The sequence below is a fragment of the Acanthochromis polyacanthus genome, chromosome 17, assembly GCF_021347895.1.
Source record: "Acanthochromis polyacanthus isolate Apoly-LR-REF ecotype Palm Island chromosome 17, KAUST_Apoly_ChrSc, whole genome shotgun sequence".
Taxonomy (NCBI): Eukaryota; Metazoa; Chordata; class Actinopteri; family Pomacentridae; genus Acanthochromis; species Acanthochromis polyacanthus.
This window is the reverse complement of record NC_067129.1, coordinates 5849216-5870791: the sequence shown is the minus strand read 5'-3', so window position 1 is coordinate 5870791 and position 21576 is coordinate 5849216. Positions and strand designations below refer to the sequence as shown.

General features: G+C 38.7%; 1 protein-coding gene across 1 annotated transcript in view; it reads right to left on the bottom strand.

Moving 5' to 3' along the window:
- stk10 (serine/threonine kinase 10) overlaps positions 1 to 21576 on the bottom strand; it is a 52265-nt gene that overhangs the window by 18511 nt on the left and 12178 nt on the right. The window contains exons 2-6 of the mRNA XM_022205080.2: positions 18593 to 18757; positions 8545 to 8593; positions 6742 to 6891; positions 2967 to 3039; positions 523 to 717 (exon numbers count right to left, since the gene is read on the bottom strand). Of these exons, the coding sequence (XP_022060772.1) occupies positions 523 to 717; positions 2967 to 3039; positions 6742 to 6891; positions 8545 to 8593; positions 18593 to 18757 (632 nt within the window). The remainder of the gene's footprint in view (positions 1 to 522; positions 718 to 2966; positions 3040 to 6741; positions 6892 to 8544; positions 8594 to 18592; positions 18758 to 21576) is intronic.

Sequence of the window (21576 nt, the reverse complement as noted above, 5' to 3'; positions counted from 1 at the left end):
GCTTAAACTGGAATGAGGAGTCAGCACCCCTCCTCCCCAATCTCCCCTCAGACACCTGATAACTTTGCTTTTGCAGTAATAAATCTGCCGCTATGGAACACTCGCTCTCGTAAAAGTGATAGGAAAGAAAGTCATAGTTTGGCACAAGTGCTTGAGCAATTGCTGAGGTTTTGCTGGAGTTCTGTAAAGGGCAGAATGGACTGCAGGTGGTGAAGGGGAGGACAGTCTGATGCATGGAGTGTCTACAGTACATTACAGTGCACTGAGTGAGCACAAAAAGGGAAAAGAATGGAATGAAATGACCTGGTGAGCTCTTGACAGGAAGATATAAGACCCTATTGATTCAACCTGGCGTCGTCTATGCTGTAACTAATGAAGGAGTTGCATGCAAAGTACTTTGGCTTTTAATTTCAGGTTACTCCCAGGTAGAATACCCCTGCTTTCTCTTCCAAACTTATTCCACACAGTCGTTGAGTAGCCATAGGAAAGATAAATTCAGATTAATATTTAACACATCTGCACCATTTGTGTGGCTGCTCCAGGGTTGGAGGCTCAGACTTGGCGATCTTCAGCAGCACCCTCATGGGGTTGAGCTCGTGGTGAGGAGGTTCGATCTGCGCGAGCTCCATCAGAGTGATTCCCAGAGACCAGATGTCAGCCTTGTAGTCGTACGGAGCGTCCTTCATCGTCTCACACATCACCACCTCTGGAGCCATCCTGAGACACACACGCAAAATAAAAAACACTCAACAACAAAAAAAACATGCGTTCTACCATTTAACTAGCTTTTAGTTGAATGCATGTATTTTATACATGTTCAGTATGTGGCTTTCCAATAGATTTGACCATCAAGTGTGAACATGACTAAACAGAACACAATCTTTGTTATGAATACAAGAAGAGACCAAATGATGTTGTGTTTAGATTAGTTTAACAAATGACTGAACTTCAGAGGCAGTTCACTCTATTTGTTGACTTTAGTAATCAGTGTAGTCAGAGGAAAAGCATACAGGAAAACTGTCTTTAATATTCTACACAGAACTACATCAGTATTCTGCAACACATAGCTGCAGTCATGTTTTCATTGAGCTGGGAACGTACTCCTGATGGATGAAAACCTGCTGTAGTCAATGGTTGACCTCTAATCATACTCACATAGGGGAATAAACCTATGGGACACAGTTCACTGAGAAATGTTTCCATTGAGTTCAGGACACTGCACTGTTGTGACAACAGCAGCAATGAGGGCGCTGAGTGAGCATCAATAAGTTCATAATCCATCAAGTAAATACATGTGGTTTTATGTAATTTTTGAGATTTTTCTATATGGATAATTGCAAAATAAATATCTGTTTAATGCAAGTGAGGCTGCACCAGCAAAAAACATTTACGGGGTTTAGAGAATGTCGTGTCGAGGCAATGAAATGTCTTGATTTGTCAGGTACAACATACAACAGAAATGAACACACTCCTGTGCAATAGGACATAAACGTAAAATTATTCTAAATGAGTTCACCTATCAATGACTGCATTACTTCTAAGTGAACAAGTAGAGCATGTGATTTTATGAAAAATGAAACAAATAATTCAGAAAAGTTAGATGAAAACTTCTTCACTGAAGCAAAATTGAGTACAGGTGTTTCCAATAAGACGAATTGCATGAACATAGATACAAAATGACCTTTGAACACTAATATTTGTTCAACTTTGGACCCATTTCCTGTGGCTCTGTCTGCATCATGACTCCACATGGAGAAAATAAAATGTAGGTGAGGAAATGAAAAATTTGACTGCGAGGCTTCCCAGAGATCAGAAAGAATAAGTTGTAACAGTATTGAGCAGGTGTAGAATCAAACCACAGTGGTCGGCCTCCTGAAATGACCCCAATAGGTCATTTCAGGTGCTTTACACTGATTTCTATTGATAACCCTGTGCCAACAGTTATCAATGGAAACTAGCATTTGTATAACAGCTGAGACAGTTGCATACCATCAGCCTCTATGGACAACAACGTAGGAAAAAAAACTTGTTTGCTATGAATGGCAAGATTAAACTTTGCTAAAGCATAGGACAAGAAGCCTGAGGAATATTGGGAGAACATTCTTTGGCCGGAAGAGACCAAGATCAACTTATTCGACTCAGATGGGGTCCAGGATGGCCACCATGGTAACGGCCAGTACTACCACAGTGGAAGCATAGTCTTGACAGTGAAGCACGGAGATGGGAGTGTGATGATATGGCACTGCATGAGTGGAAAAGTTGTCAGGGAGATGACATCTATGGATAAAACTAAGAATACCTCTGAATATACTAAAACTCTGCCTGACACGATGATTTCCAGTCGGTACAAGCTCGGCAGAAGAGGAATATTCCATCATGATAACGATCAAAAGCACGCTGCCAACATCACACAAGAGTTTTCTAAAGAAGAAAGAAATGAAGTTGTATTGAATTCCTGACTGGAATTCAATAGAACACCTTTGTGGCGTTTTAAACAGAAAGGTCGAGCAACATGATCCCTCCAGCAAAAAACAAACAAAACAACAAAGTTTCTGAAGAATGGCAGAACATCCGACCAAAAAAGCTGGCACCACACTGGCATCCTCCATTCTGAGGAGGATTGAGATCGTCTTCACAAATAAAGGTAGATATACAAATGTGATTTGCTTGCTGAATCTCAGCTATGAAAGGTTTAGGACTTTTGTTGCATTGAGTTCCTACTGCAGAGTCGATATTTTTATATAGCAAATCTAAATAGTTAATTTTATATAAGAGCAAATGCCCTCCTGCTCTACTTGGAAGTGACACTAACTTTTCATTTGACATTTAAGTGATAACACACAAGGATGTATTCACTTGTGCCGTATTTTGTATTGAACGTACTGTATTAGGAAACAGGCATCTGGTAATTTTATCAGCAATGATTTCTTAATTAAAAACAATTAAAATGTTGAGTAATAACTCACCAGTATGGCGTTCCGATGAAAGAATCTCTTCTTTGTAGGGTTTTGGTATTTTTTGCAGACACGCCAAAATCAGCTGCAAAAACGAAGAAAGGCAATAAATCAATGTATAAAATGACATAAGTGAGTTGAAAGAAATTACAAAGAGTATTTTAAGTAACAGGAATAATCATATTTCACACAATGTTCATGTTTTTTTTTCCCCTTGTACTGTAGAAGACACACAGTTTGTACCCTGTAAACCCGTCTGGACATTGTAATGGGCGGAGACACAAAGCCAGAATCAGTGAATTTATAGCAGCCCTCTTACCCAAACAGGTTGCCTCAATTCCCTAACATTGGCCTCAGATTACAGGGGTGTTGTTTTCATTTTGGCTGAACACGTTTTTCCTTGGAATATGATGTGTGGCAAGGCCGGTGTGGAGAAGTACTTTGGCAGAGGCCCGGAGATTTTGCGCACAAGGCAGCAGCAGGCTCGCTGCTTCAATTACAAACTGGCATGTTCTATTACGGGGACTTAAATGGCTCTCTCGGTTTCGCAGACTACAATTCAAATTTCTTTGATTTCCTAGTCAAACGTTCATTCGGACTGTCGCTGTCTAAACTTTTGTAGAGAATGTTTTTTTTTCTTCCAGGGACAATAAATGTAACTACTACTTTTATTGTACACTGAATGAGAGTTTACATGTCATTGTGTTGAGAGATGTTAAAATATTCAGGTAAAATCATACAAATACAGTTAAAATCCAATGTTCCCCCAAAAGAATGACTGTGATTCTCTACAAAACAACTATGATTTAGTATTTTAGTAGGAAATCCCAAGAGATTAGAAGAGAAAAATTCTTAATATCTTCAGTTAAAACTTCTGTGTTTTCATCCTGAAATGCTTTTTGTGCTGTAATTAACATTCTGCTTCCCATACATGTATGAATCTCCTGAAAGTGGTCGAGTTGCTGGTTAGAGATCAAGACTTTTACAGACATGATTTTAAAGAAGTTAAATTGCACGATCACGCATTATAGGCAGATTTGATGCAACTGGCTGACCTCAGAGACGGCTAATTGTCGTCTTGTTTGAATTAACAAGCAGTTGCAGAAGTTTGGAGACTGTAAATGAGTCTGTGTCATGACAAAATGAGTTTAGAGAGGCAACTCCCAGTGATTATATCTAACTGTGGCGTGTAAGGGAGGAATTCAAGGCAGTGGAAAAAAGAATCTTAACGGGAAGTACCAAGTGGAGCTTAGTGAGCACGGCGTCTGATACAATGTGTCGTTTGAAATTAAGAAAAACACATAGGGAAAGGATAATAAAACCAAAGGCAATTAGTGTAGTCAGTCCGCATCCACACTAAATCCAAAATGCTGTTTTATTTTGAACATTTTCATTTCAGATACATAATCTCTGTCTAGTCCAGGGCTATCCAAATTATTTCAGTTCAAAGGCCACATTCAGCTCAATTTGATCTTAAGTGGGCCAGACCAGTTAAATTACAGCATCCTAATCCATAAAACTCCAAAGTTTTCCTTTGTTTTCATGCAAAAAAGTATGTTCAGCAAATTTTCACATTTAGTGAACAAAACACTGAACAGCCTGAGGTTCCTTCTGAAAAATAGATTCAATCTCAGCAATAATATGCTCAGTTTATCATTTACACATTATAACTTACAGATCAGTGTGTCTACAAAGGCACATTTACTTATGATTAAAACAGCTGGACAAGAAAAGACAAAAAAACAAGACAAAATATTATAAAAATGAGACACAAAATGGCAATAATGGAAACAAAAGGACAAAAAAAAATGAGAAATGACACAAAACAAAACAGAAAAGAGCCAAAAATGAGGCAAGAAAGTTACAAAGCAGCAAAAAAAATGGACAAACGACAAAAACGAGACAAAATTACACAAACGACACAAGCGATAAAAATTAAAAAAAAAAACACAAAACTATGAATAAAGCAAAACGCAAAATGAGAAAAACAAGACAAAAATACAAGTGTGACAAGAAGAAAAAAAAATAAAAACAAGAAACAAAACAGCAAAAACAAGACAAAATATAACAAAAATTAGACAAACCGACAAAAGAACAATAAACAATGTTATATTTTACTTTATGATCAAAAACTATTTGTCCAGAAATTATTTTAAATTTCTAGTTTTACAAAATTACAATTTGCAGCTAATGTCTTTTCTGTAGTTTTTACTCTTTGCAAAATCGTCCCACGGGCCGGATTGGACCCTCCCATGGGCCACATGTTTGACACCCCTGGTCTTAGCTATCAATGCAGATCACATGATCATTCACTGGGCATGTGCGCCAGCGTAAACAGAAAGCAGAAAAGTTGCAGAGTCACGTCATAGGGTTGCGATGAATAAACTAAGGATAAGAAGTGACCAATAAGAACCAATTAGAAAGTGAATGTGGGTGTCAGCGTCTTTGTTTCTGAAAGTTTCCATTTCTGCAGGAGAGTTTTTGAAAGTCTGGAAGGAGTTTTCCAAAAGGTCAACATTCAGTGACCTAAAACCAGTTGCTATGTAGCCATAAAGCCAAAACACCTATAAAAAGCAGCATTATAAAAACTATGTGTGAACAAGCTTTAGTTCCTCTCTGCTTAGTGTTTTTGGTTTGTTGGTCAGGACAGAGAGCCAAGCAAAGAACGCGAAACATGAATTCAAAAGAGAAGTTCTTGTTTAAAGGTTTACATCTGAGGATCCAACTATTGGGCAACCTTTTAGAAAAATCTGCACTTCCTTAACTGGCACCGACATGAAACACATTTAAACACCATTTCCCCTTTTCAGGAAAGCTACACTTGGATCCAAAACACACTGGTCTTTGGGTCGGATCCACAACTTCAGCTGTGCAATGTGAAGAATGTGGAGGGCTCTTCAAAAAGCCAATAAATGAAAATATGCAACATTCTCAGAAAGCGGCTTTCCCACACAACGCTCGCTTCAGATCCTCTGACGGCACCGCAGGAGGGGCGCAGGGCCTTGGACTGAGTGTGTATGTGTGGCATGCATGTATGCCAAGGAAACAATGAATCAGAGCTGCAGAGATAACCTTCGATGTTCAACAACAACATGGAGTTCATCTAAGAATCTGTTCTGCTTGCACCATTTGGCAGTAAAATGGCTTTCTCTGTAAAAGATTAAATGGGTTTAAACACCTCATGTTCTGTTTCACAAAAATCCACATGCTGGAGTTCGGCCTTTTTTTGGATTCTGGAGAGGAATTTATTGCTTTTGGTTTCGACTGAGTGGACATACATCAAAATACAGAAACCGAAAGAAGTCTTTTACATCTTGTACTCTTCTTCAGGGTGCATTAATCATCATTTCAGTGATACTTTCCTTTGACAGAAACAGAATACGGTCCATATTTAGCCACCATAACTGATTTAATCTTTTGTAGGTCAAACCCAATGAATAGTATTAGACTGAAATATTGAGGTTCTCCAAGTTCATTCCAAATTACAGTCTGCTGAAACATACTTTATAGGAATTGTGTACATCTACTTAGATATGCTTGGAAACCATGATGAATGCATAATGAATATTTCGGAGTCATAATATAATGACAAAAACCCAACAAACCCAAACAATATTTATTAACATTAAACTGAAATACTGTGATTCTCAAGGTTTATTCCAAACTAGAGTCTGTTGAAACCTTCGTTAGAGCATTTAAGTACATCTACATACTTCTGCTTGGACATCATGATGAATAATCGCTACAAAGTTCAAATTTATACATCGGAACATCACATCAGCCTTACCCAGTTTAATGTCCCCATCCAGCATGAGGAGGATGTTGCCAGCCTTCAGGTCCCTGTGGATGATCTTCATGCTGTGGAGGTAGTCCAGAGCCTCCAACATCTGGCGACAAACCACCTTAATCTGCGGCTCCGTCAGCCCACGGTCCAACTCTGATAAGGTCAGGAGAGGCGGAGGCAGGAGACAAGACGGAGACGTTAAACATGGACAGAAGAGCATGAGAGAGAACGAAAGCAAAATGGAAGTAAGAGCTGAGACAACTAGCAGAGAGCAGCTATTATGCACACATGCAGATTGTGTATTTCTACACACAATCACAAAGTCTCGAGGACCGAACTACTGTTTGAACTCCTCAAGAGAAAACATTACAAGGCAAACCTGCGATACCAGGTCAGATAGTGTTGCTGGAAAAGTAATCCCAAATTAGAAAAACGCTTCACACATCCAAGCTGCTCCTGCCCTGCTAGACTTTATTCTACTTTGCCTGTGTTGTGTTAGCTGCAGAGGGGCGCAGACAGTTATGAGGATGTGGATTATCCAGTGAAAACAGACCGGGGGGTTTCCCACACCGGAGGACTCCACTGTGTCTGAGTGCTTGAAGGGATTCAAGGCCAGATTATTAGAGCTGTAGTATGTGCTCATGACTGGAGCAAATTTACAGTATTGTAACAGTGGAATGCTGGTTTTCTACTTTTTTTTTTTCTTGTGTTTCTTCAACATCTGTACTGGAGCTCTGCAGCAGAGTCAATATATATTATATATTTGAGGGACTTTTGAAGTTCATGGGTTACATTTTGCATACATTTCTATTAAAAGTTAAAAAAATATATGCTTTTTTATGTTCATTTTGGTCATCTCTTTACAAATTCCATAATTATTTGATATGGAAACAATCACCTATTAATAAAAAATGACTGGATATCACTAAAACATCAACTAAATAACCATCCAAATTTAATAACCACTGACGGCTAATTGTCAGTCACAATTTATCACCTTATCTTTAAAAGAAACCACACAGTGTTTCCCTTGATGAACTTTATCACTCTGCAACAACAAATCTTTAGAGAATTTACTGCACTGGAGAGTCTTCTCAAAACAAAAGGACAAGCTATATCATGTATATATGTTAAACAACAATAAAATGAGCATATTCAAAATGTTTTGATTGTGTTGAGATAATCATGACATTTATTTTTGGTAATATATCAAATTTTATATGGAAAATGACAAACTGTATCTGTGTCCGAGAAATCACTTTCAACTAAGTTACCCATTACAAAAAGACCTCTCGAGGTGTGTTAATTCCAGATCACATGACCTGCTCCACATGATGTCATTTCCTCCTGAAGAAAAGACTGGAAGACTCCAAGGCTTTCTGAGTTATTTAATATAAAGTAGTGTGTGAGTCAAGTATGAATTTATTGCATGTCAACAGGTTTACTACAATATCTTTATAAATAACTTTTAATTTCAATTTTACTCAGTTGTATCTATAATATTTTAGAAAAATCTTTTTGTAAAAATGCCATGTGGTGTTTGGTTATCGGCGGCCATGTTGATTTTAGGCCTGAAAACAGTAAAAATGTCAACTATGACACCTGTCAACTATGTTACAAAAAGTCACGCAATTATCTACTGACCCAGCATAGAGCAGCTTTGACCTTATATGAAGTCTATAAACTCCCTCAGAGTCACTGCTGAAGGCACAGGTGTAGCCAAAGCGTCGCCTCAGGTGTGGAAACCAACGCTTTGTGACAGTCAGGAAGGGGGAGTGTTTAAAGAGATGCACGAGTAAAACCTACCGAGCATTGTGGCATCCACAGCACCTCCAGGGCAGAACTCAATCATGATCTGAGGAAGAAGAGAAAAGAGATGAGGTTCAAGTTGGCCCTGGATATAAAAGAGTACAAAGTAAAAACTCACAAACTGGCAGCTGAAAACTATTTGTTCTGGCACTAAATGAAGCAACAGGTCGTCAAGAGTGTTCTGAACATTGCCTCACTGCTATTATTTTCTCAGAAGTGTAATATAACACCAGCAGCAGGCTTTGACATGCAATTGCTTTAAACCTTCTGAACCACGAAATGTGCCCGAGGGTGTTATAAAGTATGTCGTCTTTAAAAATCAAAAGAAGAAAACCGGTGACAAAAACCGCAAAAAAAAAAAAAGAAATTAAAAAATCCTCAGCTTTTCAACGGTCCACGCTGCTTAAATCAAATATCTCAGGTTAAAGTTTTTTTTCTGTTTTTATTTGACAGGGACAGTGCACATTAATGACCTCCTATTTAGACATCAATGGACGTAAATTTGTTGGATTACAACAACAATGCTAATTTACATCTGCACTCCCAAGGCAGATAAAAAAAAAAAAAAAAAAAAAGGCAGAATAAAACCACAGCAGTGACACACAGGACAACAGGCTACAATAAAAGCTTATTATAAAAAGTACATAAAGGAAACAAAACAGTGAAACATAGTGAAACAAAGGACAATAGGACACAATAAAAGGACATTACAAAAAGTACACAAAGAAGTTAAGGGTCAGTGGTCACAAGACTGGTTGACTTTCAGTCACTGTTTGAGGTGAGTTTTGAAGGTTGGTAATGTGGGACACTCCCTTAGACTGTTCCAGATCTTACTGGCACTCACAGAAAGAGTACTGTGCTTCCCAGACTATAAGCCACTACTTTTTTCTCATGCTTTGAACCCTATGGCTTATAAAACGATTCGGCTAATGTATAGATTTTAACAGGCGAGCTACATGCTGTCTAGGGCTGGACCCGAATATTCGTTCACTACGGCACTATCCGGATATTAATTTTGGTATCCGAACATTCACCCGCCCCGCCGTCGGACGTCACCGGATGGAAAGAATGTGCAGCCTTACTGTCTTCCCTCGCCTTCGGCCCACATTGGCTCATCTCGTCCTGTGATCACATAAACATATACACATATGTCTATAACATATACACATGTCGATGTGATCACTCCCTCCTCCCCCCAGACGAAAATATTCGGAGCTCGTCTCTTCCCTGCGCCTTCAGCCCATTTCGGCTCATCCCGGCGGGTTCTTCGGCTCATTTCGGCTCCTCCATTCGTGTTTGTAAACACCACTCGAATGGCCGGGTGGCTGCCGACTCTGAAGTCACGCTTCACTTCGTTGCATAAACACAAGACAAGATGCTGAAGACCGGTAGCCTAGCCACGCTAGACAACCCACGGCAACGAATTTAATTCTCTGCCAGGGTGGGTCTAGTTACCCTCCATAAGGCTCGAGGCTGGATCCTCCGCAGATATCAAACAATTTAACTAGGCTGTAAATGAATTAAATGTGCTTTTCATACTCATTCATTAGACAGCAGTGACAGTCTGAGTTCCATATGTTTGAACTGGAAGCCTGTGAACAATAACATACTGTGTCCACATTTTTTCATCTTAGCCTCTGCACAAGTGCACACCGTACACATTTAAGCAGCTGATTGCTAAAGTTCTCATTTATCTCTGTCTTTGCTGATTGCTAAAGTTATGTCATCACAACCTGGAGAGGCCTCCCTGTTCAGTGAAACTATTACAAAACACACAGTTTACAAAAGGTGACAGCCGGATTCAGACTGAAATGTTCAGTGCAATACCAGGCTTCAGCTGCACACACGTCTTAGGACATGTTGCCAAATACACAATACCAGCTCAGCATCTCCCTAAATGGTGACTACTTCTTCACCTTTCACACTCTCTCCTTACATAGTCAGTCACCCTCCGACACACAGAGAAAAGACTTTAAATATTTTAGTCATGCAAAGTGTAAGCAAACAAAGTATAAATGAATTAATCCTGTGGAGCTTTTTTATACCATAAAACTGAGTGTGTACATGTTTAAAGCAGCTCATAAACAGGGTTGCCTAATTGCAGATCTTTTGATTCGCAGAGATCAAACTTTAACCCTTGGTGTTGTGCAGCATACCTGCCAAGTGACCTCATTCTTATATAATCACTGCTTGCTATGACAAGATTGTCAAACCTTCAGTCGGATACTGGACAAGGTGTGGAGTTTCAATCCAGACAAAGCCATACGCAAAATTACACGTACAAAAGGTACACACAAACACACGAGGTCATTCTGAATGAAACCAAGTGTTCATACCTCTGTGCACACGCAGTCACAAAAAGACACGGAGAACGCACAGAAGAGGTCAGTCCTGGTGTGCAACTCCAGGTGGAACAATGTTCTTTTGTGAGGTTTAGATTGACAAGCCCCATCAGCTTTGTCATGTCTGCTTTGAAGACCGTTTCATCTTTCTCCTTGTATGACACACAGGAGATGGGCTGTTTGGCAAGTGTGATAAATGCTGCACTGCTGCCAACTTCTACACCTCTGCATTCAAAGATCCAACCTCAGTAAGCTACTAAAGCACCTAAAATATGGCTAAAAATGAGATATTTGTGTTTTAAATAAGAAAATGACGTAGAATGAATTCAAAATCAGCCAAATTGGTATATCAGACTGTACCTAGCTTATAGAAGATCTGTCTGTTATGTATACTGTATATGTGCATTTCAACTGTGAAATGTCTGCTCAGTGCTACATTTTTTTTAAAATGAAAATAGTTTCTTTATATTATGCGTCTCATGCTTAAAGAAAGAAATAACACCACCCGACACACTATCATATTTGTCACTCAGGATTTTATTTCTAAAAGTTTGTCTTTAAAATGAACATTTGGTTGTAACTCACATTAGATTCTTACAGAAATGATTAAATTGTGAAATATATTGCAGCTTCTTAAAATGTCTTACTGATCATAGGGATACTAAATTAAGCCAAGTTAATGTCCTCCAAGGTCTTATAAAAGATACAAGGGCCCCCCCCCCCCTTTTTTGGAGTCAAAGTGGTCAAATTTGTATTTTATGTTCTACCCTTAATAGATGACTTATTTTGAAGAATTACTAAATTAAACCTAAGAAATGTCATGTCTATAATGTCAAAATTATGAGGGTCCCTTTTTCCCCTTCTTTTTAGTCAAGACAGTCAAATTTGTTCAGTCTACAAACTTTGGATTTACTGTTTTATTCTTAAGACAATGCTTTTACTTTGAAAAAATTCCATTTAAGTTGATGTCATTGTCATTGTCATATAATGACCATTTCTGGCTTTATGTACTTTAGATTCTTACAGATTTCTTACAGAAATTGTTAAATTGTGACAATTGAAAGCTGAGATACACTGCAGCTCCTTAAAATGTCTTACTGATCTCAGTGATACTGTAGTTTGAGAACACACCCTATTTATGTATTTTGCTAACACCACACAGGGTGGGTAATCACACGTTTCAGCACAAACCACTTCCCTGTTCACACTCACCTCTAACCAAACACACATTTTTTATTTCTCTTCTGTTTAAGAACCACCCTAATAAACCTAAACAGCTACACATTACACCACTGTGTCAGCAGCGACTGGTTTCTGTTGTCATCAGTGTCTCTGCAGTAAGATTGGTTCTCCCTCCCTGGAAGAATTCTGGATGACGCGTTGTGTTGCTGTAAAGAATGCACTCTGACTGGTCAAGCTGCATGCCACCGTGGGCTGAACACAAGGAAACAAACTCTCTCTAAGACACACAGAAGAACTAAAAAAAAAAAAAAAAAAAAATCAAAGTGACAGCTAATGCATCACATGATACCTGTTTGGAAAAGCCAGCATTTTGGTTTCAGCAGAAAGCAACATAATTATCTACTAATTACACTTTGGTGCATTCATTTAGTGTTTTACTATCAGGACATGACTTTTATTTTGAAAAATTATTAAACTAAGCCAGGCTGTTGCGTTATAAAAGATGTGAGGGTCCTTTTTCCCCCTGCCCTTTCTTCAGAGTAAAGGTAGTCAAACTTGTCCAAAGGTTACAAACTCTGGACAATGTAATTTCGGTTTTACTCTAAAGAGATGACTTATTTTGAAGAATTACTAAATTAAGCCAAGTTGATGTCATCCCATATCACTTAAAAGATATGAGGGTTCCTATTGTTTCCCCTTTCGTTTGAGTTAAGGTGGTAAAATTGGCCTGGAGACTACAAACTCTGAACAATGTATTTAGTGTTTTACTCTTAAGAGATTGTTTTCATTTTGAAGAATTACTAAATTAAGCTGTTGTCACCCAATGTCATAAAAAAAAAAAAACACAAGGATCCTTTTTCTCCTCGTGTTGAGTCAAGGTGGTCAAATTTGTCCAGTCTACAAACTTTGGATTTATTGTTTCACTCTTAAGAGATGTTTATTTTGAAAAAAAAAAAAAAAAGATACTTATCTTTTTTCATTTCTTTTAAAATCAAACTTGCCGAATTTGTCCGGAGTCTACAAAACCCAAAAAGCTTTAAAACAAATGAAGCAGGCCTCGCTGACGCTGCAGTGTTCCTCCAATTCACCGCTCAGTGATTTCACACTTCATTTTGTCAGAAGCCAAAGGAAAGTAAGAAGGTCGTTTGCCAACAACGGTGCGCTTCGAAACGGCAATCACGAATAAAGAAAGAAATACAACCGTATAGGCAAAAAAACTGAGTGAATCACACAGACGCACTGTTTATACTTTGTCACTCTATTAACGTGACTAAAGCTTCAGTGATCTGTGTGTGAACTCGAGTGCGTTTGAGTGTGAGGTGGTGCCAACAAACACACCGACTTGTGCTGAGGCTTTCCAGTGTCACCCAAAGCCTCCTAGCAACCACAGACGATGCCATTATGCGTAGTTTCACTGTATATAAACAGTGGCAAATGTAACTTAATCATGCAACTGTCCTTGTACAAAAGAACTAGGAAACTTTATAGTATGAGCCTGATAATACATACAGACTGAGGACACAACAAAACCCAGTGATTTAACCGCTGCGGTACACCAAGAAAGGCTCTTACAGGAGATCTTAAAACCAAATCAGCCTTTATAATGTCAACTCTACTGAATCAGAGTCTACTTCTAATTAATTTGATGTAGTCTATTAACTTCTTAGGACCTAGACATCTTTTTTTGTTTTTCAAAAAGAGCGTATTGTTCATAATAATGATAATAAAAATAAGAATAATAACAAAAATTACAATAACAACAACAGTATAAATATAATATACATGTAAAATAAATACAAAAATATAATAAACACAATCATCACATATTCAATTTTATCCAATCATGTTAACTGGTAACATCTTATCCCAATAAGTAGAAGAAATTTAAAATGTAAGCTCAACCAAAGCTCGGGTCTTCAGAGGTTAATACTATTATCATTATGATTATTATCATTGTTACCATCATCATTATTACTATTATTTATTATCATCGTTACATCAATTATCCACTTGATTTTTTTAACTTTATGTTACTGTCTTTTGCTTTTTATTCATTCATTTATTTATTTATTATTACTATTAGCCTTGTATTTATGGTTTTGCCCTCTATATTCTTTTATTCCACTTCTGTATTTCTTGAATTTTCCTCCCTGATCTTTCTGAAATCAGCTTTCTGTTCAGGGGTCTTCCAGAATATCTTCCTTTATTATTCTTCACCATCTGTGACGCTCTTTATAAACTCTGTATTTTACAGGTGCTATATAAATTATGATGATTATAATTATTACTATATATTGGTTAGATTTGGCTCATAAAACTGACTGATTACTCTTTGCAGACAGCTGTCCCAATAGATTATGAGAGGCTGATGAGATTTTGTTTGTCTGGCTCAAAAGCACGGGAAAAAAAAATCCTCCAAAAAATATTGTCCATTTTGCTATAAATAATCCAAAGTTTTCCACTGGAGAAATGGTCCCTATGGGGTAAAACAGGAATTTGAGGGAGGGATATCTCTTTGTACAAACTGCATATCTCCATATGCTGGCAACAATGTGTTCTATGTGATTTGGATTAAACAGACTAAATAATGGCTTTCCCTCTGTGTTTATCGCATTGTTGCCCATCTGGTTAACTGCCCTCCCATTAAGTCTCTCACTGTTCGTTCTTCCCCGTGTGCTGATGTCAGCAGTCCCGTCCCCCACGTTAAAGGGCCTCTTTTTCTCACGCTGTGGGCCTGGCTGCCTCGCGAGCCCTCAAGACCAGATTGTTCCTGAAGTGGAACAAACAGCCTTTCTCTCACTGTCTTCTTCCTCCCCTCTGTCCCCTCTCGTGCTCAGCAGAAAGCGAGGACGGGTGGGTCGACGCTGGAATGCATTGACTTACTTCTGCCTGGTCCACCAACCAAACCAGAGGTTACTGAGGATCGACCACCAACCACTGAGCTAACTGTTGAGATGCTGAGGCTAACACACACAGAAATGATGTGTAGTCATTGCTCACTTTCTCATCTTGTCAAGAATGCATGTTCATTTGGTGGCAGGTTTCTACTAGGCATGAACTAACCGTGACGTCAGCCGTTGGTTTCAACGCCGAGAAAATGAAGCCCGGATTTTGCTACTTCCTGGTCGCCGTTTTGGATTTTTTGGAGCCAGTGACATAAAAAGTGTCAAACAGGCTGGATCGGAGAGCAACTAGGGGCAGGATTGGCTGAAGACTCTCTTATCCCGCCCACATTTTACCGCAGAGGCTTCTGTTGCTGTCTATCAAGTATAGCCACGCCCCCTGGCTCCGCCAACTTTAACGATTTATTTAAAATTCAGCATTGATTTATTTTAAGATCGGCCACCTGATCTCTCATTTTGACCATGAAAACTAACGGGAAAAAAATCCTGAGCTGTAGAAAATCAGTCCATCAAATTTTATTTTTTCCAAAAATGAATTGGGGTCTATGGAGCAAAAGCTTCGTGGAGCCAACCCTAGCAGACGGCGGGATATTGCAAGTTTTTGACACTTCCGGGTGGGCTTCAATTTTGGAGCCAGATGCTACGTCCACTTTATATACAGTCTATGGTTTCTACACTAATGCATGAGGAGTGTAAATGTATGCAAGATCTAAATGTTCAGCAGTGACATAAAGAGGAGAGCATCAGCAATAAAGCCACAGAGAGCTTGTGGTGTGAAAGCAGCAGGCCAGGATGTTTGTTCATTTGGCTTATCAGCATAAACTAACAGTCTCACACAGTCCCGCTTTGACTGATGGGGAACGTTCACCTTCCACCCTCCGGAATTCCAGCTATGGCCGACACAGCTGTGGCCAGCTCTGGGACTGTGATCCAGCTGTGTGTGTGCATCTGTGTGCGAGTGTGTGTGTGTGGAGGCAAACCCCAGGGCAGGACTAGTCAGAAGAGGCCAGTCAGGTTCCAGGTGTGGCAGGTTTGTGCTGCATTCAGTCCTTTTAACTGTTCCTGGAGTTCGACTTTTACAAACTGTGAATCCATTTCTGATATCCCTGTTCGAGGATTTCTTCTAGAACAGTCACTTAATTTGATGTCTGGATTATTCCATCTCAGATCATCAGGGGACTTCTGCTTCACAATCTCTGATTTACTTGAAACTTTTTTTTAAAATCAAACTCTGGGTATTGTAAGAGGCATCTGAGAAACTTTAGCTAGATGTCATAACTTATGTAAATGCTCATTTTTGTGACCAAGTATTCCATAATAAAATGTTTCCTACATGTTTTCCCATTATGGACAGAGGGATTGATGGATGGATGGATGGACAGACTCTTTATTAATCCTGAGGGAATTTCAAGCTATTCACTAGTTGACTGATCCATTTCCATTTTTTTGTTAATGTATGCACAAAGATAGGACTTTTCATGATATTTTCTTCTATTCAATTCACCCATAAATCTCATTGTTCTATCTGGCCTATATTGCAGTTTCTGATTTAATGGCATGATGAGAAATATTACTACAAATGTTAGACTTTTATCTTTAATATTTTTAAGATGTTGTTATCCAAATCCAAACATTGTGTCAAATTTCAATGTGCAAAAAAATCTGCTGGAAGAGAGTTGATGGGCAATGACTTAAAGAAATTTGAAAGTATGTGAAATATCAAGATAAAATGTAAGAAATGCCATTTTTATATGCATAGTTTATGGTTAAAAAAGCTCAAGTAAAACAGAAATGTTGAGCAGAAATTGTTCTACAAATTGGATGATTTGAGAAGTAATTATCCACCTATTGATCTCATTATAGGATCATGTTTTCTGGTTTATTCCTGGATTTCACCACTCCATGCTGGAACCAGATGAGCTCCCACATAAGGAACTCCCCACATATGGTTTGTTACATACATGCACAATTAGACATCACTGTTAATAGCCTCATGCTTTCTGCTCCATATAAGGTGTCATAGCTGTCTTAACTCGCTGCCTTCTACTTCATATGAAAAGCATTCGACTGGTGTTTACTGTGCAGGAATCACAGGAAATGCATTTGTCACTCCAGTTAGACTGTAAATGCTCTTAAAAAAACAGGCCGATGAATCAAAACACTGGTCATTTCCAGCATTTCTTTGTCAAAGGACAGGACAATGGAACAAAAAGGAGCAGTCACGGTGAGCTGAAGGACTTTAAGAGTAGCCAGCCTTAGTGGAAAACTTTATTACTTCATGTTGTTGTGTGGAAAACTACTACTCTATAGATCAGATTTTGAATGCAAATATTCCTGACTGAACTCTTTGCTAATATCGCCATGACTCCATACGGCTGTGCTGTGAGGTGGTGGACCAAGATCACACTTGCTGTTGCTATGGAAACCAAACCAGTCATGATTGAAACTTTATGGATTACTAAACTGACGATGCACTTACAACATACACTGTTGGGAACACTGGCCAACAAAAAGACATACTTCTACATAAAAACACACAAGTTAAATCTAAATTTGTGTTTATAGTAACATTGCTCATGGAGAGGTCAGGGAAAAAAGGAAAATCATCAACTATCTTTAGTCTTAACGCTCTCTTGTAAGTCCTCAAATATTCCAGGTCGTGCCCCAGCATGAGGTCACTAGTATTTGTCTTGGCCTGATGGAGTGAGAGATTACACAGAGAGTTGAAAAGTTTACTCCTGACCCAGTGTGCGAGCACGGAGAGGAAAAATAACTGAAGAGCAGAGAACGGCAAAACGAAATCGATCTTCATTGTCGTGGTAACACCAGGGTGAAGACGGGGTTGTTTCTGATGCAGTGTGTCACCATGGGGGGGTGGGGGTCTGTCAGTCCCACTTAGGTGATCCACGTTTCTTATCATTATCTTTCAGCAGAGCTCTCGTACGCAGGAGAAATATGGATGCTCGAGATGAGATATCGTTGCAATAAAACAACAAGGCTGTCGCGGGGTGAAACCGAACATCCCATGAGTCGGAAAATATACACGGTTAACAGGTTTGTTTTTGCACTTTCCTGCTGGGAGTTTGTGTGCTGTGGCTCAGTTTGGAAAGCTTGCAAGGAAAACTGAATTGATGGAGAGAGAAAGTCCACAAGACAGAGAAAACTAAATATCTTGTGAAGGCAGAAGATGAGGCTCCTTTGGTGTCTAATAAAACACCATCTCTTACTATAGTGTCCTATACAGAAGCAAACTGCTCATTGAAATGAACTGTGTGAGTTCTGTTGGATTAGGTTCATTTTGTCGTTACATACTAGACGAAAGTGTTACTTATTTAAACCGACAATTCAGAAAAGCAAGCAGGTAGCAAGGTGACCAACCTTTTCTGAATTGTCGGTTTAAATAAGTAACACTTTAGTGCGAGTTCTGGACAAAATATGTAGCCACACTTTAAACCAATCACTATGTCCTTTTTGTAAAATCAGATAATTGTGCTTTTATTGTTTCTGCCTTACACCATAGTGTCAATAGTCAGACTAATAGTGTTTGACAAAGGGCACAGGAAACAGAAAGAGGTGAGAAGTCTGTGGTTTTCCCCTGTTGCTGGTTGATTTACCTACCCACAGTTTGTTGTCATGGTAAAATGCATCGAGCAGCTTCACAATGTAGCGGTGGTCACATTTAGCCAGGATGTCAATCTCCACCATGTAGTCCTCCAACTCCTCCTCGCATTTTGTCTCGATCACTTTGGCTGCAGCCAGAACTCCTGTTTCTTTGTTTTTGGCCTGAGAACAAGAAAGAAAGGAGCACAAGTTTACCTTAAGCATGCAATAGAGAGATTCTTTAATTGATTTATAGTCATTTTAGGCTCTAAGAAACAGTAAATAAAGGACATCCTTTCTGTCCTATAAAATCAAGAGTTTCGGTTCCCTAGAGAGCAATTTTTAATCGCTTTATCTTCCTTGCAGGGTGTGACCGTGTGATAAAAAGGAGGATATTTTTCCTACATTTCTTTTCTTCTGTGCTATATTAAAGGTGGCAAACATCAAAACCAAACGGACAGTATCAATATGTAAGAAATAAGGAAGGTGAAACAACAAAAAATACAGACTAAGACCAAATCTCAAATTTCCACTAAAGACAAACGCATTGTGCCGCACTTTTCTTTCCCAGCTGTAGCCAAAACATCCCAAATCCACAGGACAGTGATTAAAAACATTTAAAGCCAAAACAGGAAGCAAGGAAGTTCTACACTCACTGAGCAACTGTAGAGAGAAAAGCATTTGTCACTACGGTTAAACAGAGACGCACAGAGAGAATTCCTCTAAGCAGCAAAGAGAAGCGAACATAAAGCAGATTATTCAGCTTCTTCCTGGTATAAGCAACAAAACAGCCAAACCGCAGAGTGACTCACATGGCACCAAACACATGATCGTTGTGTTAGAGAGAGCATGTTGTGAATGCTGACTGATGGGATTTTGTGGCTAAACACAACATTGATGCGTGTCTGTGGTCAGAACCGCACATTCAGATCCAAGAATGGAAGAGCAAAAGTGGAGACAATCCAAGAAAACAGAATTTAACATTCCTGTTGTCCTCATTTATGGGCACCAAAAAATATTGCTTCTTTGTCTGAAAAAAAATCCCAAAATTCAGCAAGAAAATTCCCAGAATTTCTGAAAATTTGCAAAACCTTCAGGAAGAAAATTCCAATAATTCCTTAAAAGTTTCCCTTAAAAGTTTTATTTAAAAAAAAAAATCCCCCAAATCTGGCAGGAAAATTCTTGTAAATATTTTCAAAAAAGGAGTAAAAATATTCCTAAAAAATCCTAAAAATATCTAAAGCGATTAGGTATATATCAGTAAAACTTCTAATATTTTCTTTCACAGGAAAAAAAAACAACCAAATTCCAGTGAAATTTGCTGCATTTTGGTTAATTTTTTTGTGAATGTTCTTAAGAAACATTTTTAACATTTTTTCCACACCAAAAAAAAATGTTCAAAGACTTCCCAAAAAAAACGTCGAAAACATGGACATTAGAAGTTACACTGCAAAAATATATTTTTTTCCCCCACATTATAAAACGGGTCCATTTTGACCCACAGGACAACATGAGGGTTGAAGGTGGAAGAACTTAAATATCACTTAAAACTCTCAGGTCGTATGATTTTTCTCCATATTTGTGGCTTACAAGAGGTGATGCATCTGATCGTTGGAGAAGAAGCGATGAGTCGGTGAGTAAGCGTGTAAAATCTGAATGAAGGAAGAGAAAATCCTCCTGTACAGCGCTACATCTTGGTGAAAAATGGACTATTGTGTGCACTTTTGTGAGCAATCGTCCACCCAGTGACCTGCAGAAACTCGCAGACTAAACAGCCTGGTGGGGTCTGATGCCTTCATGCTTTACAGCAGCTCTGGGAAAACATCTGAACAAACAGATGAGGCTCACAGCAACGCACACTCATCGCAGTATGCCATGACTCCGTGTGTGCGTGCGACTGACAAACAGAGTTCCAGGGAAGTCCAACTGTCCCCCCCAACAGACTAACGTACGGTGTGAGTCAACAGGATGTCTCCTCCGGCCATCAAACCATCAGTCAGTCAGTTAACAAACCTCAGCAGCAAACAGTGAGACAGCAGACACTTTCACTGCTCTGCCAACATCTCAGCTCCCTGCAACAACACTGTCAGACTCAACAAACTCACTGTCTGGGGTCTGATTTCAATAGGTAGCACATATATTAGATTTACAGCTATATGTACTGTGTCTGTTGGTGCAGTGACATTACCCTTAAAGAGAAGGCTTTTCCAGATAGTGAACCTTTTTGCTCTGCACCTCTATGGAAACAGACTTACTGTGGCTAGAAGTAAAGGAAACTCAACAAAAATGTCCTCTGTGTAGTATGACAGTTGTCATGTCAAATATCAAAAAAAAAAAAAAAAAACATAACAAAAAGGAAAAAAAAAATGAAAGTTGAATTTCTTAGATTATTGATTTTAGACCAGTTTTAAAAACCTGGAATCAACACTTTAAACCTTTTTCCGAGTGCTTTCAGGTGTTACTACTACTGAAAAAAAAGCTGGCTCAACATACAATAGATAATTTATTACTTACATTTTCTAAATGTGTTTCTATATTTGTTTCCTATCCGCTTTGCATAGCTGGCTTAATGTGTAAGCCAAAACGTCCTTGAATTTTAGAGTCACTAATGGCTTCATGGTTGTGCCGAGGAGTGCAGAATTTTCTAGCTTTTTTACAGAGTGGTCAATGCAAATGGTTCATTTTTGGCTTTTTTTTTTGTTTATTTTTTTAATGACATAGAATAAAAGAGATTTTTATTAAATATCACAATTTTAGGCTTAATTTTAGTTTCATTTTCCATCAAAACAGTACTTCACATATGATTAGGTCAGCGAATATTCGGATCTCAAAATTAATATTCGGATATTCGAGTCCAGCCTTAGACCCGCGCCACATGGTGTCATTTCCTCCTGAAGAAAAGACTGGCAAGACTCCAAAGCTTTCTGAGTTATTTAATATAAAGTAGTGTGTGAGTCAAGTGTGGATTTATGGCATGCCAACAGGTTTACTGCAATATCTTT